Source organism: Coenobita brevimanus, chromosome 8 (assembly GCF_032717465.1).
Source record: "Coenobita brevimanus isolate Jiangsu-jjx chromosome 8, ASM3271746v2, whole genome shotgun sequence".
Taxonomy (NCBI): Eukaryota; Metazoa; Arthropoda; class Malacostraca; order Decapoda; family Coenobitidae; genus Coenobita; species Coenobita brevimanus.
The window spans coordinates 44,823,777-44,851,640 of record NC_136961.1 but is presented as its reverse complement, the minus strand read 5'-3'; the positions used below and the strand labels follow the sequence as shown (position 1 = coordinate 44,851,640).

The window sequence follows — 27,864 nt, the reverse complement described above, 5'->3', positions numbered from 1 at the left end:
AAGTAAAAAAGTTACTACATGACAGTATTGTGATACCAACTCTAACGTACGGAAGTGAAGCTTGGACATTGTTGGAAGGACACAAGTCAAGAGTGAGAGCAGTGGAAATGAGTTATTTAAGAGGAGCCTGTGGAGTCACGTGGAGAGACAGGCTGACGAATGAGGATATAAAGGAGCGTTGTGGTGTGGATGTGGATGTGATAGGAAGCGTTGTGAGGAACACACTGAGGTGGTTTGGCCATGTGGAGAGGATGGAGGGTGAAAGATTGACGAAGAGAGTGTATGTGAGTGAGGTGGAGGGTGGAAGAGGGAGGGGGAGACCGAGGATGAGATGGAGGGATGGGGTGGAGAGGTATATGAGAGAGGGGGGTGTGAGTTGGGAGCAGGGCAGTGAAATGGCGGGGGACAGGGCGACTTGGAGGCGATTTGTTTGTGGCCACCCCAAACGGGATTGAGGCGTCTGGCAATAGATAGATAGATAGAATATTAATATGGTTGTAATTTCTGGCTTCAACACACGGAGCAATATATTTACTGGTTTACAGTACTAATAATATTCTAATCCATTGCAACTTCAAGATCTGTAATGCATGATCTGAATGTAAATAACAGACCTGCCTACTAATGCTGGGCAAATATTGTAATACAGTAAACCTCTCGATATACAGAACCCTCTTTTAATGAACTCTGGTTTTAACAAACACCTTGAACGTTATTTTCATTTAACAAATTTTTGTTTGGTAAAAGAATGGACACACGGGAACACCGCCCAGCGTGGCATCCCTTCACACTCGCATGCACACACACACACACACACACGCCAGGGCATGCACTGAAGAATGCTGCATCAGTCTCTGGGTGACCAGCATCATGAGAGGAGCCAAAAATTGAGCATTTATTGAAAAAAAGGGCCATTTAGACCTAGCTGTATGTTACTGTGTAGGAATGTAAGTCCGAACGATGATTGGCTTTAATGAACTATCAGCTTTAACATCAAGGGTCTGGTACCAAATACTTCATTATATCGAGGGCATACTGTATATACATACAAGCAATATCATCGCCATCCAACTTCTTTTTCCCACCCAAAAAATGAGGTGAGGTAAAAAAAAGGAGGGGGGGAATATGACAGAGGGAGAACTAATTAACTGCACGTCCAATAAAATGGCCCACGCGCTCATTCACTCACCATTCACGACACTGAAATGGACTGTTATACTCTTGTAGAAATTGTGCTGCCTTGCAGAACCCAGCAGTGTGAGGATGCTGTGTGTTGTGGCTAAAGAGGTGATGGCTGGCGGGGTATAATGTCCACCACCACACACCCCTCTAACTGATACTGGTGCCGCATCTCCTCCTATGAAACAAAAACAAAAACATATGGTAAGGTATTTGCTGTAAGTTACCTCCTATATCCTATTAAGAATTTATTATAAGATTTCTTTCTGTTAAATTCAGTAAATTGACTAATAAGTGCCACTGCAAGGTTCAGCACTTATTTTCCAGTTTCTCCCAAATTACAGTAATAATTGTATGTAAAAAGCTGTGGATTTGGTATTAATGCCACATCTCTCAACTAAAAAAAAAATAATAATAATAAAAAATAAAAATAAAAAAAAATGAAATGAAATGAAATGAATATTATATCCTCTGACTGGTGTGGTTTAACTATATTATTCCTCAATTTCCCATAAGCTACCACCCATCCTCACCATTTTTGCTGGGTCGTTGAGAAGCCCCAGTACAGCACCACCACTACCGGGGAATTTGACTGCAGCTCCAAAGTTCCTACCAATATTGATCATCCAGATGTTCTCTGGACCCAGCGCAGCATCACTGTAAAGTTGGCATTCTTTTAAGTAAGTCCAATTTGCAGAAAACTCAATTTTACATAACCTCTAAAAAGTACATATAATACTGGAAATGCCTTTTTGTATTTTTTTTTTTTCTACAGACTTTCTTTCATTTTTGAAGGCTCCAACATGCTTGCATGCATCGGCCTTGGTCACCTAATGGCGGCTTTCCATGCTGCATGATCTATTGCAGCCTCCCTGGTCAGTCTCTTAACCCTGAGGTCACAATGACTCAGAACTGTGTTTTTGGCTTTATTTCAATGTTATCACCTTGAGAGACACCTGACATAGGAAACTCCCAACTGTCATTACTATCTGGTGGTTACTGCTTCAAGCAGGGTTGATCAATGCATGGCTGGGAGGTTATAATGTACACTAAGAAATTCAAGCAAAATGATCCATCAGTAATGCAAAATTGCACACACGCATTTTTCTTGTCCATGTAAAGGTATTTCCCAACATTTTGCACATGTGTCTGTGTTAAGTAAACAAGGGAGGAGTGATACTACAGCATCTCTATGTATTTTAGCATAATTTTTACAGATTTTGTTAAGTTCCGTTTTATGTGAAAATCAGTTAATACATTGTATTATGTTTTGATAGGTCTAGTCTTTAACTGAGTCAGTTACTACCTGTACAATTCCCTTCGCAGGTTGAAATTAGCAGTCATCAGTTCTGCCAGTGCCTCCCAGTCAGATCTCTCTATAGCATCCCGAGCAGTATCTGTCAGCTCTGCAAATCTCTGCATACCCTGAACCACTGCTTCATCTCCTGGTTAAAAATATATCATTACATTAGTATTAATTGCAATTTCATTTACAACTAATTATATACCATCAAATGATCACTAATGCAAAGAATGCAGAACAGGCAACTTTCTATATCACACAATAATCATTTCCTGCTCTCTTTGGAGGTATTATGTCTCTTAGTTTTTTACTTAAGCACTATGGATGAGCAGGTGCCACATGATAAGACTGCTCAAATGATCAATTTTCACTGCTGTTAGCTAGCATAGGGTATCTGACCAAAGCAAAATGCATGTAATAAATGGTACTGTCTAAAGGTATGCGGAAAACCAGAACTATATAGAATGAGGGCTGTATTCTATGCAGCACAGAAGGTTTCAGAGTACTTCCTTCTTAGTGATGTATCTTGCACCTTAAACCTTAACATTCTCTTGTATCCTATTTATGTAATTTTAATACTGACATAGTTTGCATCAATAACACAAAAGAGGATATCAAGGTGTAAAAATCTGAATAAACTGCTAAAGATGAGGTGTAATTAAATCTTCTAAAGCCACTAAGAATGATAAACTGTCATACCTTGCTGCCAGCGGGCAGCCACATCCGAGTGTATTCTGCCAGAATCTGAAGGGTTAGAGAGGTAGGCAAGGAAGAGTGGAGGTAGGGTTGCAGGAAGGTGTTGGTAATGTCCATGACCCTCAGATTCCATTACTGACTTTGTGAAGTCCATGTACACTAAACCCTCATATATCTGAAAAACAAGGAAGGGATATGAAAAAGCAAAATACAAGAGAAAAATAAAAAGTTTCCATTTCTGTCTCTGTGAAAGTCACATACATTTAACCCTAACATATCTGTAAAAAGAGGTATGGGATAAAGAAAGATGATGCTTTTACAAAAAAAAAATTATAAACATAGCTACAGGTTCAGGAAGTATATGCACCAGTTTTCTGTACAGTATTTATGTTTAAATTTCTACACAACTGTTATGACCCATACATTTTATAACATCACTATCCTAAACTGATGACTTAGCCATGGCTTCCTAATATTTTAAAATGCAACAAACCACCTCCAATATGAAATGTAATCATGACAACAATGGCACACATGGAGTCTGAGGTAAGCCTTAAGCAGAGCTGAGTGAGTTCACCTAGCTAGGTTTAGATCAGACATCACTCAGCCCTACTAAAGTATCAGCTTAGATTTGGGTTGGATGGAATAACATATAACATGTGCCCTACCTATGGAACAGGCCAACACAACACAGCACACATAACAGAGGACTGCACAGCATGTTGCAATATAGTAGAGAACCTATGGGACAACTCACTGAGGCAGTTGCCTATGTGGCAGTTGTGTATCTGAAGTCGACAGGTCTGCTTGGTCAGATGAGCCAGGGCTAAGTAACAACAACAACAACAACAACAACTTTCTTCATGCGAGGCAGATATGAATGGAATGGAATGATGCAGTTGTGATAATGTAGGCCTATGTGTATTCATGAATGGAGTATAAAGGGACTTACTTTCTTGACTCTTGAGTGACTTTTCAGTTTTGAAAAATTGACATGTTGCTATCAGGCTAGGGTTTGTTTACATTATACAATAGAAAATGAAGAATGTAAGTCAATGGAAGTGGTGAATGTCAAGTGAGTTATGATGCTATGGCACTATGCAAGCAAATGGAAATGAAGTCGATGAATGAGATGGTGTGAAATGTGTGAGGTTAGGTATCAGCTAAATTAAGCAAAGCAAAGAGGGAATTGTTCTCCTAATGAATGATGACTGGCAAAGAAGAATGAAAGATTATAAATGTATCCACTCATGATCCAAGTACTGTGCATCAAAATTAAGATTATGAACATGGCACAGATCAATGTGCATGCACCCTGCAATAATACCAGTGTGGAGGGGAAATCAGGTTCTGGGATCATTTAGACAGTGTGATAGGACACATGGCCAGTAACTACAGTGCTTGTGATGCAGTGGGTCATTCTGAAGTGTCAAGCATTCATCAGCTAGTTATATGGTTACCACCCAACATGGTAAACAGCTTCTTGTTTGCATGAATCATTTGACATGTCACTCCATGTAGACTCAAAAGGGGACACTACTACAAGTGAGTGAGTGGTGGATGCCTCACCTACCCACAACATAATTACAATACAAATACTGCACATAAATTTTCTATACAGTTCTATGTTTGTCTTGTAAACTACAATACAGTATGAGTAAACTGTGAGTTCTGTAATACTGTGCAAGCATGGTGCCACATGCAAAGATCGTCTAACTCAGAAAATGCATAACATTATGTACTTTGATGCCTCTGCAGAAAAGAGAAAGTCCATAAGTACTTGAACCACTCTGTCTTGAAGTCCTGCATTGATCCTAAGCTCCTCCTTCTCAACCTCAAGAATAAACTGTGGTTGGAGAGGTTTGGGCATGTCTTTGTTAGTGAGGTTGTAGAAGGCCATCAGACACTTCAATGTCGCTGTTACAATTGCAGAACTCCCAGCCAGGCCAACTTGACGAGGGATATTGGTGTCATAGCTCAGAGTGAAGTTGCGGCGAGTTAAAGCAATTCTGCAAAACAGACAAATTATTTTTCCATTACAGGTGGCCTTTTTTTTTTTTTAACCTTTGACTTTGCTATTTCCAGTATAGAAATAGCAAAGTCAAAGATTAAAATGGAAAAGGCCACTTATAATAAAGATTCTTCTTCTTCCTTCACCTTTATCAATCTTTTTCTGTGCCTGCCCTCCTCTTGTTCTATCCCTCCCATCTTTCCTTGCATTTTTTATCACACTTCCTTCCTTTACAGGTGGCTTTACATTGTGTGACAAGCATAATGGTTCCCTGTAAGCCACGAAACCATTTACAATGCCGAGTGGTAACCATATAACTAAGCCATACATGCTCCCTACATGTCAACAAGTGGGATGGCGGAGGGTTAGTGCCCCTCCCCATAAAACAAGTAAATCAAAGTCAAATGGCCACCCCTTGCAGGACTGTGGCACTTGGCTATTGATAAAGATAGACAGACTTTGCTCTTAAATCCAAACTAGCTATACAGTATTAGAGAAAAAATGCCTCTAAACTTCCAATGTTACCTGTAAAGATGATCTGAGTTTTCCCTTGTTTATTGTATCAAATATATGAGGGGAGGGGGATTAAAAAAAAAGGAGGGGGGGGGGAGAACATGTTCCTGATATATAATGAAGACAGCCTCCATACTGGTGACTAGTAATACCTGTACCAAAGCAGTACAGGTCCATTTTATGGTGTACATACAAACACAACAATACATAAAACTAATGCTATCCTTCATCTTTAGGACTCCCCCTACTGAGGCTGGACAAAATACACCTGACTCCAACTCAAAAGCATAACTATTTGCACATATTTTATTGATATTTTTCATTACTGATGCAATAAATGTTGAATCTGCATTTACCCTCTGGTGGCACAGTAATGATAAAACTTCTTGCAAGTAGCCTGAAGTAGCCGTAACCCTCCCAAGTACCCCTCCTTGTCACTGATTGCATGCAGGTCAGCGATGGATCCGAATTCTGTGGGGTCACTGAGGGGATGTGGGATAAGACGCAGGGTCTGACTCTCTCTAATAGTCACCTCAGCCCAAAAGTTGCTTATTGAGAGCGAGATGGTCTTGCCATGAAAACCATCAGATGGATTACCCATTAAGCCAACCCTGTAATGAGAGAAAGTTCGCATCAACTAGCACAGTTAATATTAACCACTTCACTCCAACGATATACTATTTTATTTCATTCAAGCTATCTCAATACTATCTTATTCAGTTTAGGATAGACATCTCATACTGACTGGGCAAATGATAGTTGAACTTCTTCTGGCAGGAAAGTCTTTCTTAAGCTGAATAAAACTGTCCACAGGTGGCACAAATAAGATTAGTCAGCTGACACTGAACTGGAGGAGCTAACCAGAAAATCATCTGTTTAATATCCAGTCACCTCCTCCCTCTTTTTTTTGCCACCTCAGTATTTGGGGGCTCTGATTATTTTTGAGTTAGTAAATTATCTCCATATACACTAGCTTAAAGTGTATATCTGGGATTATTTAACAATTTATAATGTTAAATTACATAAAATCACACTATTAATAAGCAGATTCTAATGCCTGATGATTTGGTCGGGCAATACAATGGCTTTTTTGATTATCATATAGCTGACTGCGGGGGTCATACTTTTGTGGGCAAAAATTAATCACACATTTCTCCATCTGTGGGGGTTATGTTTATCGAGGGCTGACTGTATTGGAAACTTTAACCTCATCAATCCACTAACATATTCGACATTTCATTCCCTTAAACTTCACACAATTTCATTTAACTCGGGGGAAAACTCTCTCAGTGAAGGGGTCAGGGGTAAGAAACAATCTCCATTAGCTAAACACAACCGTAAAGTGACAGTAAAAATAAAACAATGATTATGTTCTTAATATTACTGTTATTCCCAAAACCATGGGTTCATCTTGATGTGAGGAGAATAATCACATCTTAACAACAATTTTCTAAAAGTCTCCATGACAATTATACTCATCTAAATTTGCATCTCATACTTACCGGGCATATGCTCTCCTTATAATTGGCTCTGTGGACTCCTTTTCTGCTTGCGATGCAAAGTAGGACACCCAGGACTCATAATCTTTCAATCCTACTTGACCTATCAACTGGAATCCTGTTGGCAGCTTCATTCCGTACACTGTAACCTACATAAACAAAGGGGAGGCCTGAGAAAGCATCATCAGGATAGACATGAACACAACTCATATTCCCACTGCTGGCATATCTTAAAATGTGGACTGGAGAATTTATTCAAGCATTTCAGTTTCCTAGAAATCAACAGATGTAGCCTGGTTTGCTCAGGCAACATTAGCTGTACCATTCACTATCTGGGGAGAGTAGTTAAATGACTGGTAGATACAAAGGTTATTTAATGTGCTCTATGTTTCATATTGTAATTAAGAAAAAAAAAAGACATAACAACACAGAAAATGGACTGTAGTATAAATGTCTTATAATAAATATCTAGTGAATATTACATCTGTACCATGGAAAAAGTGATCACATAAGCTTCCACTAATAACCAACACCATAGGCATAATAAGCAATTCATCCCAACCCCTACAAAAATCTTGCTCACTAATTGCAAGCAACATGGCACAATCTGCAACCATATCTGAGATACTCTATCCTTCACCATGATTAACCATTCCCACCCCTATCCATGACTCGTTTTTACCTCTCACAATCTCATCCTTATATATATACTTAACCTCGACCACTAGAATATAGATGACACTGACTGTACTTTGTTCCTGTTGCTAACAATCAACTTTATTCAGGTTTACTGAGGCCATATCAAACCCCTCCTGTTTGAACAGTTTATCCTAAAACCAGTCTAATCGTTTGAGATGGGAAGAGTAAAATGAAAATGAAATTTGTGGGCCGGCTCAATGGGGGGGGGTGGAAGAATGCCCAGAGACAGACAAACGAAGACCTGGGATATGTTCCTGTGCAGAAATCTTTGAGATAGGGGTATGAGTAAGGAAATGGCTCAAGATCATGACATATCCACTGCTGCCATAAGGTGTAAAGACCTACATATAAAGTACAAGCACAGTCCCTGTCTTTATATGGAATGTAACATAACTGGTGCACACACAACATGACCCACCTTTTTGTCATTAATTAGCCAACTCATGTAGGAACCAAATGTCCGCTGTGAAACAAGGGGAAACTCTTGAAGGTAGGCCGAAACTCTAGCAACAGTCTCACAACGGAATGTGTAGAAAACCACACTGGCATTCCTTGATGTGGTTTCTTCAGGGGATGGCTTCTCTAAAAATTTCAATATCCTGTGAATATAAAAATGGCAACTAACAATCTCATATTGTTCCCTGCAGAGCATAACAACAAAAGACTAAGCTACCACTCTCCAGAATATTTAATGGCAGGAGACTAACCCTCATACATGTCAGAAAGATAACCAATTACTTCTAGGACTCAAACCTTAGTATATAAGCCACAGTATGTTCTGAGCTGAGAGCTCTAACATCAAACCAAGAACATTAATAAGCCTGGTGGTCATAGGGATTAAGGCACTCCAACTTGATGTGGTTTACTGCTCTGATAATGACAATAATGGGTTAATGACTGGTCACGTTTCCATCACTGTACAAGTCTCCAATGAGTAGCCTAACCCCATGCCCCAATGCTCATGACAGGGTATTAAAGGATGTAGCAATGAAAACAACAGATTCATTGTGTTATTAAAACGTGATTAAACTAAGCTACTTCCACAATTTGAATAAAAAGTCACAGTTGCATGAAATGCCATGAACCTTAGTTAGGAGGTAGGACTGAGTGTCATTGGTTATGTCAAATCGACCCACCAATCTGACTACACCTAGCCATTAACTGGACCAAAAGGGGTTTGGGATCTTTCTCTGGTTAGAATAAACATGCTATAGTCACTCGCTTCTGGACAACTCAGTGCTGCCAAAAAGTTGTTTTACTGTGTTTATTCTGCACAGCAATAATAAAGGCAAGTCAACTGATATATTCTGTATAGATGATAAGAAATTATATAAAATTCCAAAACTAAAACTCTCAGGTTCCTATAATTACTGTACTCACAGCTGATTAAAATCGTCTGGAGCTTAACTTAGGCAGACCACTTTTGTTAACTTGGCCATGAAAGGTTATTAACACTTAGACCTACGACTCATTTCTGCTGAATAAACTTGTCTGGCATTTGTTAGAATACAATACTGTGCCAGAGTTGTCCTGATCATCAGAGAGTTATTAATGGCTGGTAATTAACAGAAGCAAAGAGATAAGGTAATCACTTATTAGAGTCTGGGCAGAGTTCAACAATAAAGAAATCTGACAAGTATTGAACAGCAGAAAATAACTAGGCATTCAGTTATCAGTATTAGCGCAGACTTCAACAATGTTTAAACAGGGCAGGTACTGAACAGAAGACAACAGATTATGTATTCACTTATTAGTTTCAGGGCAGACTTCAACAATACCCCTTGATGTGGTGGGTTCAGAGGGTTCCATTTCATAGTAGATAGCCAAGTCACCATCTGGGTTTCTGAAGTAGTAGTCAACCACTTGGGCAATGTCAAACTTGCTGTCCTGCATCATGAATGGGAAAGACATTGATCACCTTCAGCCCAGGAATGTCTTCTTTATTCTAATTCCTTCACTCTGATGTATTTTTAGATTTACTCTTCAATCTTCAGGTGGTTTGATTTAGATTTGGTGAGACATTTCCAACTGGTGGGGATAGCTATGGACTTGATCAACCCCTTCACTAGTACAGATACCGTACTGTACTTCTCAAGTTAAATAATATTATCTACTGATCAGATATTTAAAATAGCAGTTTAAGAAAATGGAGAGGTTAGCTACAAACTTAATCAACCCCTCCACTAGTAACGATACTTCTCACATTAAATATGTTCAGAATATAAAAGAAAATATGTTACATATATCCCGTATTGGATTGCAGGGGTCAATCAGGCCATCACACAATTTCATTCAGCTTAACTACTTCAGCCCAATGACATTTAGTATTTAATCTTGCTACCTCCATATATATATATATATATATATATATATATATATATATATATATAAAAATATATAAACATTATTTATACTGGTATATATTCTTGCCACCTCTAGATGATTTTGTTCAGCTGTGGAAACAGATTAAATATAATGTGATCTTTATCCACTCCATCACATAATGTGGACCGTTGTAAGCTGAATATAAGCATCAGTGAACAAAAATAAGTGAAACTTTAAAAAAAAATACATCATCTACCTGAAGATAGCAACAAGCTGTGCCTATCTCATCCACAAATGGATTAGTCTGTTTTAACCCTTTTAACTTCTTCATGGAGAGTAAACCTTTTCTATCTATTTAGTTCTGGATTTTTTTTTTGAACTAGAGAAGCTCAATATACTCTGCATTAACTCCTCAGGATCAGAGATCTTGCTTACGTTGAATAAAATTATCTGAGGGTGAACTACAAGGGAATAATACCGTGCATCACTGGAGTGAAACACTTAACATCTACAGTAGCCACCTCTTCTGTAACACAAATATTCAGAATCTACATGTTTAATATTAAACTGTTACATCTTGACAGGCCGTTCATTTTATATACATATATAAAAAAAAAATGTTTGAGTAGTACTGATTATGAACACTTAGACTGGGTGATATCCTTGTCAGTTTATACTTGCTGCTGTTACACACTTTTATACAGCTTAAGTGAGGCCTTTTGTACTGTACTGAAGAGGTTTATCAATCCCATATCCAACCTGTCCAGATCACAAAAGTCTGATCTAAACTGAATAAAATAACCAGGAAATGGCAAGAATAAAATTAAAATGACAACCCTAAGCTTAAAGGGTTAAATATATACCGCATGAACATACCTATAAACTCTCCTACGTTGAAGCTGTGTATGACACAGCCTGCACTGTAAATACATTTGTCTTTACTCATTCAGCCACCAAACACCGTGCAGACAAATCAGAAAGAAGAATTAAGTGAAAAATTATGAAAACAAAACATCCATAATAAGAGTTAACTGTTTTGGAGACTAGCAATCGTAAAAGTTGGTCGAGGACTTTCAAAAACACAAACATAGTCCTTTCAACTGACCTGGAAAAGCATATCCCCAGCAATGACAAGGATGTGATGGTTGTGAAGATTCTTAGTACGCACAACAAGCTCAAAGTCTGCCAGGGCCCCTATGGCGTTCTCGGGCATGGTAGACCCATCGTTGATGAGGTTAACCAGGGGGAAGTCCGAGGCTGTGGCCCAGCGCTCAAAGTGTTTGTATTTATCCCCATTGGTTACCAGGAACACCTCACTGAACAGCTGTCGCCTGGGAAGAAAACCATTATCATCATCACATATTTTTGCACCTAAGGATAAGGTGAAATATAATTTAAAAAACAAGGAAACAGAAAGAACAAAAAAGGAAGAATAATCAACACCATGCCCTGCAAAATGGACCACTTATTCATATGTCATTCAAGTACAGTACTTGTTATCACAAGTAAAAGTATTTACGTGTTGAGGGCATCCCACCAGTGATCCAAGATCCGTTTGCCTCGTGGAGATGGCAGTAAGGCTTTAGGTATCCCTTTCAGGTGACTGTACTTGTTGGATGTGTCAGCCTGGGAATAAGTTTTGTATAATTAACCTCCATGTATCATTGCTATTACTTTATTCTTGATACATATTGTATACTGACTCTTAAAACTGAAGAGGTTAGACATGTCTCAGTAAACCCCTTCACTATGAGACCTTTCCTTTGCTAAATAAAATTGTCTCTAGCAGCAGGAAAAAATGAAAATGAAGTCTTCCAGATAATGAGTTAACTATACAAATCTGCACTAGCCCTGAATGTTTACCACTGTATACCCTAAAAAACTGACAAAAATATGATGGTTATAAAATTACTTCCCTAAAAAGGCAACGGCAAAGCTGTAATACAGCTTTCAACATTAACAACAGTCTCTTTCAGTGAGGGCCTATTGTACAGTGTCATAATATATGACACCATAACTGAAAGCCAGAAATTATGGCATTGTAAATTATGCCATCTTGATTATCTATTAAGAAACTAGGTTGTGGCAAATATAGTACCAGTTAACTAAATTGTGATTTTACTTAAAGCAGATGTGCAAATACTGTATGGTAATATATTTAGTGACCGTTTTTTTTTTTTTTTTTTTTTGTCAGTCAATTCAGCAGTAATATCCTGGATTCAAGAAACCTTAAGAGTTTTTTCAAACTACATGCAGTTCATAATACAGTTAACTACTTAAGTTAAACCAGTGAAATACCTCAATCTCCTTGCTGAGCTTCTGAGCATGGCCAGCAGTGAGGATGACACACACCAGTCCATGGCCCTGCAGGACACAATAATACATTATAGGATATATACTTACTCCAAACAGATATCAGTAGTTCATTTAAGTTACATGGGAGAAAAGGCTTACCAAGTGGGACTGGAATCTGTCAAAGTCTTGAGCGCACAAACATATTTATAATTCCGCCATTTAAATATGTATGGTATTACTATGGCCCAAACCTAGAATTACTGTCATCCACCACATCATTAATACATCCTGTCCTTTGATTTTGTTTTCATTTTAATTGACTAATCCCCTTGTCAATTTTCATATTGTTGCATGCACTATGAAATATCTTCATACTAAGCTTAGCTCTGTACTATGGCCTACACTTTTATTCAGACAAGTGCAGATACAAGTTTGTATCTAAAACTGCGATTACATTATCTTAATTGTGCAGACTCCATTGGGTAGGCGGCCCAGCCACCTCATAGTGACTTTACATTTCCACTTAATCCGAGTTGTCAGCCATCATACCTGTACTCAGGACATAAAATTTGACAGCATCATGCTCTGAGTGTAAATCAGAGAAACAGTAAATACTTACCACCATCGTAAATAGCTACTACAATCTGAGTACCTTCCACCTCCCAGCCACGTACTATGCGAGCGTCTTCTTACTCGTTTGTTTACCTTTGCCGAAATTTCCAAATATCCTTCATGCGACTTCGACTTCAAAAATCTTCCTCGGTAAGATGGTTTTCAGTATCGAATAATATTGTAGTAACCACAAACAATATGAAATTCTTCAGCTGTCCTTACAAACACAGGTTTACACATATTAGCTGTATTTCAGGGGAAACAATTGGTGATCGACATGGTCCAAGAATCGGACACAGTTTTTATCAAGCCGTGACTTCTTGATAAATTTCCTTTCATATATCTTGCAAAAATAAGCATAACTATTTGATTTCACATCAGGTCACCGGCCTAAATTTGCTTCTCTTCAGTCTCAGATACTGTTGGCATAAAATGTTTGGTAAATAAACAGGAAAAGATCAAAAGCTGGAGGGCTCGAGTGAATCTCTTATCTCTAACATATGTTCAACATCTGTGCGGTCTGCAGTGTGCGGTAGTTGTTGAGATGATCGACCCTTCAAAATTAAAAATATTCTGACTGATCCAAATAAAACTGGAGTCATCGAAGTGATAGGGTAAATGACAACTTTTCTGCTCATGCTACTTTTGTTCAGCCAAACTATCCCAGCAACGAAGTTATTCAAATAAATACGATATGCTTTATGTCTAAAACACTTAGGCTTTGAGAATGCTTAGGGACTGAGTGGAGGTGGTGGTATAGGCAACATAAAACAACCACGGACTTAAATTACTCCTGCTCACTCATTCTTGCCGGTGCACTCTCCCGAAGTCCCGGAAAAAAGAAAAAAATAGCAAGACGTTGTACAGTAAGTTTAGCAGCCTACACTGAGGAAAAAAAAGTGGAGACAAGATTTTAAGTCATTTTGTAAACCATTATAAACACATAGAACACGGGAAAAGTATGTACTCACCTTCGTTAAATGTGGTGCTTGTTATTTTCTTCCAATTCTTACCATTTTCATTTCTCCTCCTCCACGTCTTATTCGTTATTCTCATCTTTCACGATCTCCCTTCCTCCTAAACATGCTCCTCTTCCTCCTGCCTTAGCATCCTCTCAATCTCTTCCTCTTCCTATACATGCTTTTCCTCTTGTTCTCCTTCCTAACCATTCTCTGTCTATCTCTTAAACAGTCGCCTCTTCCTCCCTTTTTCCCCCCTCTTAAAGTCTTCCTCTATTTCTTTCCTTCTGTCCATCATAAAGGCTTCTTTTCCTCTGTTTTCCCTCCTAATCAGTCTTACTCTCTCCCTTTCCAACCAATCTCATCTACCCTTCTTGCTCTCTCCCTCCCTGTCAATCTTATCTTCCTGTCTTTCTCTTCTTTCTCCCAATCAGTCATATCTTCCTCTCTCCCTCCTCATCAGCCATAACTTCCTCTCTCTCTTCACCAATCTTACCTTCCTTTTCCCCTCTTACCCATCTTCCTCTTAGCTAACTCCTAACCAATACTATCTTCCACTCCCTCCCTGCTAACCAATCTCTCTCTCTCTCTCTCTCTCTCTCTCTCTCTCTCTCTCTCTCTCTCTCTCTCTCTCTCTCTCTCTCTCTCAGTGAATCATCTTTCCGTGCAATTCCTCTTTAGTATAATCGTCACTGCCAACCATTATGAATGTCGAATTAAGATCACTCGGCATTAACCCCAACAAAATAAATAACTAAATAAATAAATAAAAGCTAGACTGGTTACCCATATTAATTCCAAAAGCAAAATTTTTAACCACAAACTCCTGGCGAGGTTTCATCCCGGGCTGCACCATCTGAAAGAAGAGGAGTGTTAGGCAGTGCTCCTGGAAGGTGTTTAGCAGTCCCAGCTATCTCTAACGTGCCTAGCCAGACGTGAGATGCCAACACTCACCACCCACGTCCCACGATGGGGTGCTCCAGCGCTGACACGAAGCGAGGTGCTCCTCTTCATGTTTTATTAACCTACCTGAAAGTACAGAAGAAAACAATACTGATAGTTATAAGAATAATGATTTAATAACAATAATGCTAATAATGCTAATAATAATAATAATAATAATAATAATAAAAATAATAATAACCATCATCATCATCATCATCCGGACCTCCTTTCCCACTCTAGGGAAGGGTGAGCAGTAGTTATGTCCAGATAACCCAAATTTTCCCAATCCAATGGGCCACGCTTCCATTCACTCACCATTCAAGCCCCCAAAATCCTGGCTCTATCTGATATGCCAAAAACATTCACCACATTCTGTAGCTTCACATAAACGTATCTGATAGAGTCAATCCGGATGCTATCTATCTATCTATCTATTGCCAGACGCCTCAATCCCGTTTGGGGTGGCCACAAACAAATCGCCTCCAAGTCGCCCTGTCCCCCGCCATTTCACTGCCCTGCTCCCAACTCACACCCCCCTCTCTCATATACCTCTCCACCCCATCCCTCCATCTCATCCTCGGTCTCCCCCTCCCTCTTCCACCCTCCACCTCACTCACATACACTCTCTTCGTCAATCTTTCACCCTCCATCCGGATGCTGTCACGTTAAAAAGGGGTGCCAAATCCCTGATCAAGCGTTTCTCCTCACAATATTCATCCAGCCAGCTCGATCTCTTGTCTGTCCCTCCTAATCAGTCTTACTCTCCCCTTCCAACCAATCTCATCTTCCCCTCTTGCTCTCTCCCTCCCAGTCAGTCTCATCTTCCCCTCTTGCTCTCTCCCTCCCAGTCAATCTTATTTTCTTGTCTTCCTCTTCTTTCTCCCTCCTCACCAGCCCTATCTTCTTCTCTCTCTCCTTATCAATCTTACCTTCCTTTTCCCCTAGTAATAATAATAATAATAATAATAATAATAATAATAATAATAATGGCTTTGGTGATAATAATGATGACGATGATGATGATGATGATGATGATGATGATAATAATAACAATAATAGTAATAATAACAATAACCATATCAAACATCATTCAGCACTCGCATGACCCTCTTATGATCAATTCAGCAAACCGTATCTGCATAATTATTACCCACAACATGTTAATTGGCACATTAAAATAAAAAGTGATATCTAATATTAACCGCATAATCAGATATAATTAACATTTTCTCAGACCTTCAAGATAAAACAGCATAATTTTAAAAGCATCTCACCTTATCTGAAGTGACGTGGAGGTAGGTGTCCCAGACGTTGGCAGTTCCGGAGACCCTAGATTGGAGCTACGTCCAGGCCAGGGCACTCCAAGCCACTGAAAATAAAATAAAATACACTGGTTAATTACATATACCTAGCCAATCAGCTGTAATATATAGATAAATGATATAAGTAAATAAATAAATAATAAGTGGGATAATGTTGTTATGTGGGGTGGATTGGGGTAATGTTGGTGTTGGGTGGGGTTGACTGGGGTAATGTTGGTGCTGGGTGGGGTGGATTGGGGTTATGTTGGTGCTGGGTGGGGTGGATTGGGGTTATGTTGGTGTTGGGTGGGGTGGATTGGGGTGATGTTGGTGCTGGGTGGGGTGGATTGGGGTTATGTTGGTGCTGGGTGGGGTGGATTGGGGTAATGTTGGTGCTGGGTGGGGTGGATTAGGGTAATGATGGTGCTAAGTGGGGTGGATTGGGGTAATGTTGGTGTTGGGTGGGGTGGATTGGGGAAATGGTGGTGCTGGGTGGGGTGGATTGGGGTAATATTGGTGTATATTCCACGGCAGATTATCTTTCACCACAGTCGATGGATACTTCAAATTGCTCGTTGGTCCTACTCCACAATGATACCCCTGTTTTAACATACCACTTGCTAGTGACATTTTCCATCTTATGCAAGGTAAATATAATTGTTAATAAATGCACATTCACATGAAAAAGATGATAAACCTTTTTTGGACATCATGAGTTCATTTGAAATATAATGCTCTTGCGTGATACTGTTTCTATCATGTGTACGAAGGCAGAGTGATACCAAAAATGCTGTATGGATCCCTGGCGTGGGACCGAAAGTGGGTGGGGTTGCTGGGGATGAAGTGCCTAGATCTGTATATGGCAACGTGATGGTTTGACAGAGTGAGATGACAGTAAGAGAGGTGTGGAAATAGACGCAGTATTGTGCAAAAGGCAAACTAAGGGGTGTCGGCAAAGTATGGCCATATAGAGGTAATGGGATATGGTACTCATTAATATAGACATAGTTTTGCATCCGTAACATACAAGAGGATGTTAAGGCGTCCTAAGCAAAATAAATCACAGAGGATGAAGTGTTACGAAATATCCCAGATGCACGGGAATACGACCAAACTGCAGGTAGAGGGAATTAGATTTTCACCTGACGGAACGGGACCACTCCTGCAGCTTGAATCCCAACTCTTGGTTCCATGAAATTCGATGTCCTATAGTTGTGATGTGGAAAAGAATCTGCATTATATACCAGCCATATCATCCTAGTCTGACTACACCTGACCAACAACTGAACTAATGGTGTTCAAAGCTCATTCGTTGACAAAACAATGGTCTTTTTGGGTTGTACTGAATATCCTAAGTGATTTTGTAGATGTAACATTTCTTCCGTAACGACTTATTTCGCATATTCTCCCTCAGCATTTTCTTGTATGTTTTTAAAGCAAATTATATCGACATTCACACGACATAAGTAGGACAGAAGTGAATGCTGAGATATGCAAAATATTCCCTAGGGAGGAGATGCTACAAGGCTTTCCACGCCACATTAGAATACGATTGTCGAGGTAGGTGGAGTCCTCTGGTGGCGTCTAGGGGAAGCTTGGAGTGGTGTCTGGTGCCGGCAACAGATGGCGAGGGTGTGTGGCGCGTCATCCTCGCCCGGGAACGTTTAGCTTCCACTAATGACCCGCCACCACATCGACTCGTATCAACTTATCCCCTCCCTCTAATGGAGGATTTTATCAACGAGTGGAGGAAAATCCCGGAAAATCGATGTCTGTAGAGAGGGATCCGACAGGGGCTAAAATGTTCCCCCCGCCCTCTGATGGGGTAAATGGTGGTGTGTTGAGGCGGGAGGGAGTAAAGGCGGGAAGGAGGGCGAGCGTTATAAGCGAGGCAGCAATCTTGCGCCGGGTAATCTTATCCACACTATTAGCGGGGCCGCTCAGCCACTCTGACAAATTGCTGCCCGCCAGAACTGCACTGCACCTCTTGATATGGCTGCGGGCGGGGAGGGGAGGGCGGAGGGAGGGGAGGAGGTAAGGGGGAGTGCGTGGCGGATGGGGTGAGGTTGAGAGGAGATGAAATGATGAGAGCAGCGACTGACAGGGAGATGAAGGCCGGGAAAGGAAGAGAGGGGAGATTGGACGCAGTGAGGAGCGGCGGCGGAGGGTTAGGAGAGCGGAAAGGAGGGAAACATTACTGGGAATAAGGCGGGAACTTCATCGTACTTCCTTGGCCTTAGTGCCGTATTCTTGGAGATTTCGTAACACCTCTTCCTTCGCGATTCATTCTGCAAATTACACCTCAATACACTTTTGTTCGTTATTGATGCAAGCGTTGTCGATATTTGAACAACATTAATAACAGACAAGAGGATGTGAAGGCGCTACATGCAAAATAAATCGCTACGGAATAGGTGCACCGAAGCCTCGTATGCTGCTTTAAAATACGGCCCTCTTCGTAACACCTCTTTCATAGTGATCTATTTTGCACTATCATACTTTTGCATTCTCGTACGTTATTCATATCGTTTTAATCTCGACAAGCTTTGCGTCAATGCCATACAAGAAGTTCATGCAGTACGGAATAAACAGCCTAGAAACAGGTGTTACGAAATTCAAAAGCCACTCAGAGTACGACCCTTACGTAAGCTTCTCTGCCACTGACTCCCACCAGACGCTTTAGTCCAGGGGTCAGTTAACTGTACTCTTTCTACCCCCACTTGGCCTAAAAACTGCCATATCTCCATCTTGAATGTTGTTTCAGCATTAGATTAACACGAGAATACGATGCAAGCTACGAAGAAGTGCTATGAAGAGGGCATGGGACTGTGATATTCTTTTTATGCCACTGAACTACGTGAAACAAGTTGAGAAAAGATGAAAATTTGGGTCAAGTTAGTGTCAAAGGAGTATAGCCATCAGTGTGTAAAAAGATCACTGTTAACTCATTCAGTGCTGTGTACCCGCTTTGCCACTGTACTCAGGATACCAGCAGATGATTTTTGTTTACCAGAGAGAAATCCTAGTTGTTATGGCCCCAGGCTCATCTGAACGTGAACCAGGTGGACTGCAGGCTGAGGCTATACTCCTTTCCTGCAGCCTACCGTCCTCCTTTCGGGGGATAGGAAGAGAAATGAACGTTTGCATAACCAGGCATCTCTGCTTCCGGTTATATCCTGGGCCTCTCTTCTCTAGGATTTGGTTACATCAGTGCCACTGTGTGAAAGCGTTCCTCTCCCCCACTACCCTAGCAGTAAAAGAGGTTAACAACATGGCGGTAACCACAATACCTCCCCTTCCCCTCCCCTCCCCTCAGCACAATCACTGCCCCGCCAACCTGCCCGACCCCTCGTATCAATACCGCGCTAGTGAATGCAACAACTAATTCAATTTAACGCCACCGACCCTCTCATCCTCTTCTCCCCTCTCACCTCCCGTATTTACATTGACACAGGAGACTTCGGAGTAACTCTTCCTCGGCGAATTAATGTGCGTGTTACATCTCTATCTTCCCTTGCACGGTGCTTGTCATTCTAATATCGATATAGTTTGCACTAATAACAAACGAGAGGGTAATAAGGTGTAATGAGTAAAATACATTGCAAAATAAAGATGTGTACCGAAAGAGGTGTTAGGCGAAAGCTCCGGAACGCGACACACCAGCCCCATCTTCTCTTGCACGGTGGTTATAAGAGTGTAAAACGGACACAGTAGCTTTCATCAAATACAACAATATAAATAATGTGCAACGGGTAAAATAGGTGTTACGGAATAGGTGTTATGAAGGTGTAAGAGGTAAAATAAAGAGGTGTTACGATAAAGGCGTTAAAGAATATTCAGATGTAGCAGGTAGAAGGTGCTAGTTGCGAAAAAAAAAAAAAAAGTGTTAGCTACGAAAAGAAAGAGGTGTTAGTTACGAAAAATAAGAGGTTTTAGTTACGGAAATTAAAGGGGTTAGTTACGAAAAATGATTTAGTCATGAAAAAAGTCTCAGTTACGAGGAAGTATAAGTTACGAAAAGTATTACGAAAAATGTTACGAAAGTTGAGTTCCGATATCTATAAAAGGCAACAGGGAGAGCACACTTCAATCCCCCGCCACAAATGTCAGGGCGGGTCTATTGCAGGTGGCGGGGGGGAGGTCGGTTGTCGCTCCCATAAAAAGGCATAATTACATGTCCATTCAGCAGCGATTTGTATTATGACGGCCGCGGCGGGCAAAACAATGGGACCCCGTGTTTTATTGTTGGAAGCGAGCCGTTGGGGAGTGATTCTGGGGATGGGGTGAGAGAGGGGGGGGAGGAGGGAGAGGTGGAGGGAAGGGAGCAGAGGGATGGGGAGAGGAAAAGATGTAAAGAGGGAGGGAGGGGGAAAAGGTGGAGGAAAGCGAGTAGAGGGAGGTGAGGAAGGGAAAGGTAGAAGGAAAGGGGAATGGAGGGGACGAGACTGGAGGGAGGGAAGAGGAAGAGGATGGGGAACAGGGACAATGAGGGGGTGGGGTAGAGAGGGGGGAAACGAGGAAAGGAGATGGATAGAGTGAGGGATGAGAGGGAGTGAAACGGGGAAGGGGATAGGGAGGAGGATGAAATATGGTGGGGGATGGAAAGGGAGAGGGAAAGGACGGGAGAAGAATGAAAAAGGGAGACGGGGGGAAAAGGGGGAGGGACAGAAAAGGGAGCTAAGGAGGGAGTGGAAGGGAAAGAGAAAGGGGAACAGGAGGAAAGGAGGATAAAGAGGGAGGGGAAAGGGGAAAAAAAAAAAGGAGGGGAACATGAAGTGAAAAGGGGAGAGGGGAGGGAGCATCAATAACAAGGAAGGGGAAAGAGATGAAAGGGAAGAGGGGTAAGTGGTGGTAATAATAGATAGGGGGGAAATGGCGCGTGATGGGATGGCCAATGAATTAGAAACAAAGATACTTGGCTGAGATACGCGGCTGTATTCTCTAAACTCTTGATTTAATTTGCTTATTACAATTTAACATTCTTCTGCATGTAATGGCGTTTTAGTAGAGTTTGCATCTGTAACATATAAGGGGATATCAAAGTGTTCATGTGTAGAATAAGTCGCTACCGAATGGGTGCTAAGAAATACCCACACTTAGAATAAGCCCCTTTATCGTTCATCACTGAAATCAAACATAGTAAGTCTGTTACGAACGTCTATACAATGAAACGAGCGTCAGTAACAAGAAACGCGGATATAATCAAAAGCAAGAGAACGGACGAAAAAAGCAAGAGAGAGGACGAAAAAGGATATTAAAAAACAGGGAGACAAAAAATAAAATTGAATGTGTCCGCGCTGACGTTTGCATCAGTGACAAATCCCCGCCGACGTGGCTACTTGTTTATGCATTTTCGTGTGAGTACCGCGTCGGTTCGGCCAGCCCAACGTCGACACCTGTGATTCATGAAATATTCCCGCCCGTGGGATACGACTCAACGGTTGACAAGGGAACCCGTGTGAAAGTTTAAACGAAGGTGTCTCTCCATGATTCATTTGAGGGGCCGAATTTACAAAAGGACCCGAACCAACCTGTGACAATAAACAAATCTTCATAACAGCTACCACACAGATCATATTGTTTTTCATATTTTTTCGCCATAATATTCACTCTGGATTCTGAAGTGTCTGGAAGTTGTACGAGAGAAGACACGTATATTCAAGCAATTTTAAACTCAAGCTTAAGAGAGTTTATAAGCATGAATCTGTTTTCGGAGTGCGCTGTAAACTGTATATCTTCCTTGCACGAACGGTAAAAGGTCCCTATTCTTGCGGTATATGAGTGAAAGGTGTTATGTGAAGAGAGGACAGTCTGTTGGCGGAGGACTGAATGACATGGACAAGGCCAATAAGACCAGTCTTATTGGCCTTGGACATGGAGGCAATTCGTTGGCGACCACCCCTTCGGGATCAAAGCGTCTGGCTAGAGACAGATGGACAGCTTGAAAAAACAGATTCTCGTGGGTTCAATAAAATCGCCTGATGTCAGCTGGAATGGAAGGCTAGAGCTGTCCCGGAGCATGAGAGGGTTAACTTCTAAGCTGGGGGCCCTCCTAAGCTGAAGGAAATTACCATCTAAAAGCTCAAATAAACCACAAGACACTGTACGGAAGGAGCAAAAAAATAAATAAATAAGAAAAATAACTACGAAAATACGTCATGGTAGTGAAGGTATGAGTGAAGGCAAAGGAGCGCCATCTTTGCACCCGAGAGGAAGCCAGCGCGCGATCCCCGACATTCTTTGAGGGTGTCAATATCAGACCACGCTCGAGGGGAAAGTGATTTGCTGAGGCGACGATGCTCCAACTCCGCCGCAGACCCGACTTAAAAGAGACTGAACCCTGGCCATTACTCTAAGGAAAAAAAAGAAAAGAAAAAAAAATATTGTTACCCGCCGCTATCCCTCCCTCACACAATTATGTTCGCTTGATTGGACTTCCCTTGTAACTCGAGCTTCCCCCTCCCCCTGTCAATTTCCGCTACTTCTGTCCATAACCAGGACATCATAGCCCCTTTAACTTGTATTTTATGCGGTGAAGTGGCGAGGAGTCAGCGAACATTAGTCATTATCCTGATTCGAGGCATACCAGATGAGCAGGTGTGGTTTACGAGCGAAGTTGTGGCATCTGGCGCGAGTTGGCAACATTCGCGCCTGATGAACCGTCTAATAGTGACGAGTCAGTGTTGCCAGCGCTCTCCTCTTGCCCCTAATAGCTACACCGACATTTACTTTCCTCTCACACTTGGGAGATTGCCTTTAATGATGAGTTTCGTCCTCGTCAAGACTATTAAAGAAGACAGTTCGCTGGTCAAGATGTCTTATACTTCAATAAATGGGGTGATATGAAGCGGGTGTGTTTGCGCGTTCTGCGGATTAGAGCGGGAGTCTTGTGAGGTGAGAAACCCTGGCAACGCTCGCAGCAAATGGCTAAATTGGACGCTGGCTGCCAGGAGGAAACACATCACGCTCCGATGGACGATTGAGTGAGGGGAGAGACTACCTGACGCCGCTGCTGTAATAGATTGAGGTCGGGGATCAAGGGAGCAGCGGGGACAGGAACTTTACATGCCGTTACTTTCTTTGACATGGGAGACTTCGTGATACCTCTTCCTTTGCGATTTATTCTGCATATTACACCTCAGCATCCTCTCTTATGTTACTGGTGCACACTTTGTCGATATCAAAACTACACAAACAACAAGCAAGAGAAGGTTAAAGTATAATATGCAAAATATATAAATCGCTTAGGGAGAGGTGATACGAAGCCTTCAGTGCCATTTACGATATTTCACGTCCCACCTGCCCGCTGGGCTCTGTAAACAGCGCTGAGGGACCATGTACGGGATTCACAAACTTACGATGAATTCTAGGGTCGTAAGCTCCCTAACACCTTTTTCTAAGCGATTTATTTTGTTTATTATACCATACTGTCTTCTCTGTCACGTGAATCCTTCCAATATCGCCATACTCAGCATAAATAACGTACAAAAGGTTAATAACCAGCCATATCCAAAAAATGAAACGCTACGGAAAGGGTGTTAGGGTGCTTCCGCCGGGATAAGACATGGATAGATTCTTCGCTCTCCTCTTTTTATCTCTCTACACTATCTATCACTCGGGTGCTGGAGAGGGGCGCCTTCATGCGGTGACACTGATAAAAACGAGGAATTCCGTTGCCCAGTCAAATAAATGTCCCTCATCCTCCCTCTCTGTCCCCCAAAAGTCCCTCATACCCCCTCCCTATCCCCCAAACGTCCCTCATACCCCCTCCCTATCCCCCAAACGTCCCTCATACCCCCTCCCTATCCCCCAGACGTCCCTCATACCCCCTCCCTATCCCCCAAACGTCCCTCATACCCCCTCCCTATCCCCCAAACGTCCCTCATACCCCCTCCCTATCCCCCAAACGTCCCTCATACCCCTCCCTATCCCCCAAACGTCCCTCATACCCCCTCCCTATCCCCCAAACGTCCCTCATACCCCCTCCCAATCCCCCACACGTCCCTCATACCCCGTCCCTATCCCCCATAAGTCCCTCATACCCCCTCCCTATCCCCCAGAAGTCCCTCATACCCCCTCCCTATCCCCCAAACGTCCCTCATACCCCCTCCCTATCCCCCACACGTCCCTCATACCCCCTCCCTATCCCCCAGACGTCCCTCATACCCCTTCCCTATCCCCCAGACGTCCCTCATACCCCTTCCCTATCCCCCAGACGTCCCTCATACCCCCTCCCTATCCCCCACACGTCCCTCATACCCCCTCCCTATCCCCCAGACGTCCCTCATACCCCCTCCCTATCCCCCAAACGTCCCTCATACCCCCTCCCTATCCCCCAGACGTCCCTCATACCCCCTCCCTATCCCCCAGACGTCCCTCATCCTCCTTCTCCATCCCTCAAAGGAGAAAGGTGGACTGAAGGAAAGGGTAGGTTCAGTCTGTAGTCCACTAGGTTTACGTTTCATATGAACCTGGGGCTACAACTACTACTCATCTCTCTCTCTCTCTCTCTCTCTCGCAAAAACAAATCATACTTACGATTGGAACTGATCTTAAGTTTGTTTATGAATCCGACCCAGGGGGAGAGAGAGAGAGAGAGAGAGAGAGAGAGAGAGAAAGTCTTCAATTGTAACTAGCTTTCATGGACGCACTTTTATCTTATTTATTTATTTATTTTTATTTTTTGTCTCCATTTCTTATCCTTTTTATTTTTTCCTCCTTACCTCCTCCCATTCCAACCTCACCCTCCACTCCCTCCTCTCTCCATCCCCCTCCATCCTCTCTCTCTCTCTCTCGCTCGCTCTCTCTCTCTCTCTCCATATCAATCTCACCCCACCCCTCCTTCACCCCTCTCCCCATCATCCTCGTCCTCCCTCACCCCTACCACCTCCCTCCTCTCTCCTCACCCCACCATCTCCTCTCTCTTTCCCCCCCACATTACCCTCCCACACCCATCTTCCCTCTAACTCTTTCCTTTCGTTCACCTCTCTCTCTCTCTCTCTCTCTCTCTCTCCAAGTAGTACGAATATTTATAACCTTTTTCACTATAACTCCTTTATTTTTACTCTCTCTCTCTCTCTCTCTCTCTCTCTCTCTCTCCAAATAAGTACGAATATTCATAACCCTCTCGGTATATCGCATTTTTACTCTCTCTCTCTCTCTCTCTCTCTCTCTCTCTCTCTCTCTCTCTCTCTCTCTCCATCAGGACAGACGCTGACCCATGAGTTTCTTTGTCTCAGCGGGCCTTCAGACAGGACGACTCGGCCCCTTCCACCCTCGGCCCCGGAATTATATAAGTCACTGGGGAGGACGAAAAACGGAGGGAAAAAAAATCAAGAAAAAAGCAAGAAAAAAAGAAAAGCAAAAGAGAAATGAAACAAGAAAAAAGAAAAGCATAAACGAGAAAATAAAAAGAAAAGCAAGAAAATAAAAGAAAAAAAAGGCAAGAAAAAATGAAAAGCAAGGAAAAAAACAAGAAAAAAGAAAAGCAAGGAAAAAAACAAGAAAAAAGAAAAGCAAGGAAAAAAACAAGAAAAAAAGAAAAACAAGAAAAAGAAAAGCAAGGGAAAAAACAAGAAAAAAGAAAAACCAGAAAAAGAAAAACAAGGAAAAGAAAAGCAAGGGAAAAAAACAAGAAAAAAAGAAAAGCAAGAAAAAAAGAAAGGAAGCAAGAAAAAGCAAGAAAAAAAAGCAAAGCAAGAAGAGATAAGAAAAGTGTCGTTATTGAAGTGATACGAAAAACGGACGGAAAAAAAAAGAGACAAATTTAGTATTGTCATTGAAAAAGAAAAACGAAAAAACACAAAGAAAAAATCAGTCTCGTCAAAGAAAATGGAGGAAAAAAGAAAAAACGAAGAAAAACACCAAGAAAAATCAGTCTCGTCAAAGAAAATGGACGAAAAGAGAAAACGAAAAAATACAAAGAAAATAAATCAGTCTCGTCGAAGAAAAAGGAAAAAAAAAAATACAAAGAAAATATATCAGTCTCGATAAAGAAATAAAGAAAAAAACAAAAAATCAGTCTCGTCAAAGGAAGTGGACGAAAAAGAAAAACGGAATACTAAAACACAAAGAAAATATTAGTTTCGTCGAAGAAAATGAACAAAAAAGACATCAGTTTCGTCATGAGACAAAAAAAAAAGAAAAAAAAAAATCAGTTTCGTCATAAAGGTATCCCAGACCAATTTGTAAACAGGCTTTTATGCTGAGTGGCTTTGGAGATTCCGTAACACAGCTTTCTTGGCGATTTATTCTGTACATGACACCGCAGTGTGCCCTTGTACACCTCAGTATCCCTTTGTACACCTCAGTATCCCTTTGTAAATGATGCAAACTACACAAAACAATAATATCAGTACACAAATAAATGCTAAGGTGTAAATCGCAAAATAAATCGCTAAGGAAGAGGTGTTACGGGGCCTCCTATTGGTCCAAAATCACATGGTGGGTCGAAAAACAGATTATAAATATTTCAGTTCAATTTACAAATCGAATTTCGACTATAGTACGTTTAATTTAACCTGGCAAACATCCCTCACCCCTTTCAGCTCAGTTGATGGCGAAGTGTAGTCAGATTGGGGGGTGGATTTGACTAGTAACCAAGGAAACTCATTCTTATAATTCAGGCTCATTGAATTTTTGAAAGGCCCAGCTCCGTCGGGTGAAAGCAAGCGCATGGAGAGAGAGAGAGAGAGAGAGAGAGAGAGAGAGAACATGAAAGAGGCGGGAGTAGTGGTCAGGAGAAATCAAAGTGTTTTTCAGTGCTCTAAGATCCACTGGAGGAGGAGGAGGAGGAAGAGGAGAAGGAGGAGGAAGAGGAAGAGGAGGAGGAGGAGGAAGAGGGGGAGGAGGAGGAGAAGCAGGCACCGTAAAGGAAAAGGAAGGAAAGGAGAAAGGAGAGCAGAGGAAAGGGGTGAAGCGAGGAAAGAAAGAGAAAGAGGAGGAGAGGTGAGAAGGTGGGGAAGAGGAAAAAGAGGAGCAAGAGGAAGAAAAAGGAAGGAAGAACTAAGAGGAAGGAAAGGAGAAGAGGAGGAAGAGGGAGAAACAAAGAGGGAAGAAAGAAAAATGAATGAGTAAATGGATAAATCAATAAATGAAAGAAGGAATGACGGCAGGAAGGAGGGAAAGATGGATGGAAGAAAGGAAGGAAGAAGTGCGAGGAATGGAAGTGGGGAAGAGAAGGAGGAGAAACGAAGGAAGGAATAGAAAGGAAGAAATGAAACAAAAGTTCAGGGGAGAATAATGATGGAAAGAGGAATGAAAGAAAGAAAAAAGCAGAATGATGGAAGAGGAATGAATGAAGAAAGAGGATAGGACAACGAAGGAAGAAAGGAAGAGTAGAAGGAAGGAAAGGAGGAAGAGGAAGAATATGCGATGAGGGAAGGAGGAAAAAAAAGGAAGACATTAAAAAAGAGGAAAATAGAGAGAGAGAGAGAGAGAGAGAGAGAGAGAGAGAGAAGGAGGAGGAATCTGTTGAGTGATGGAAATGAAGGAACACAGTGAATCGCCTACAGCTCGCTCTCTCTCT

At 41.6% G+C, this 27,864-nt stretch overlaps 1 protein-coding gene across 1 annotated transcript; it reads right to left on the bottom strand.

Annotated features, from left to right (window-relative positions):
* Positions 1-892: 892 nt before the first annotated feature.
* Positions 893-13,220, bottom strand: LOC145408422 (uncharacterized). The gene is made up of 14 exons (XM_080279154.1): positions 13,140-13,220; positions 12,524-12,589; positions 11,745-11,851; positions 11,331-11,556; positions 10,903-10,905; positions 9,648-9,787; positions 8,319-8,499; positions 7,205-7,350; positions 6,059-6,313; positions 4,959-5,187; positions 3,182-3,353; positions 2,486-2,624; positions 1,713-1,836; positions 893-1,357 (listed from the first exon to the last, which is right to left on the bottom strand). The coding sequence occupies exons 1-14, from the start codon at positions 13,143-13,145 to the stop codon at positions 1,280-1,282; spliced, it is 1,872 nt and encodes a 623-aa protein (XP_080135280.1). The 5' UTR covers positions 13,146-13,220; the 3' UTR covers positions 893-1,279.
* Between the last annotated feature and the right edge of the window lie 14,644 nt (positions 13,221-27,864).

Excerpts from the sequence above, each read along its gene's own strand:
- LOC145408422 (XM_080279154.1), bottom strand. Across the intron at positions 7,351-8,318 it reads GGCTAATTAATGACAAAAAG|GTTACAGTGTACGGAATGAA; the intron begins GTGGGTCATGTT and ends TTGTTTATGTAG. Across the intron at positions 6,314-7,204 it reads ATAAGGAGAGCATATGCCCG|GGTTGGCTTAATGGGTAATC; the intron begins GTAAGTATGAGA and ends CTCTCATTACAG.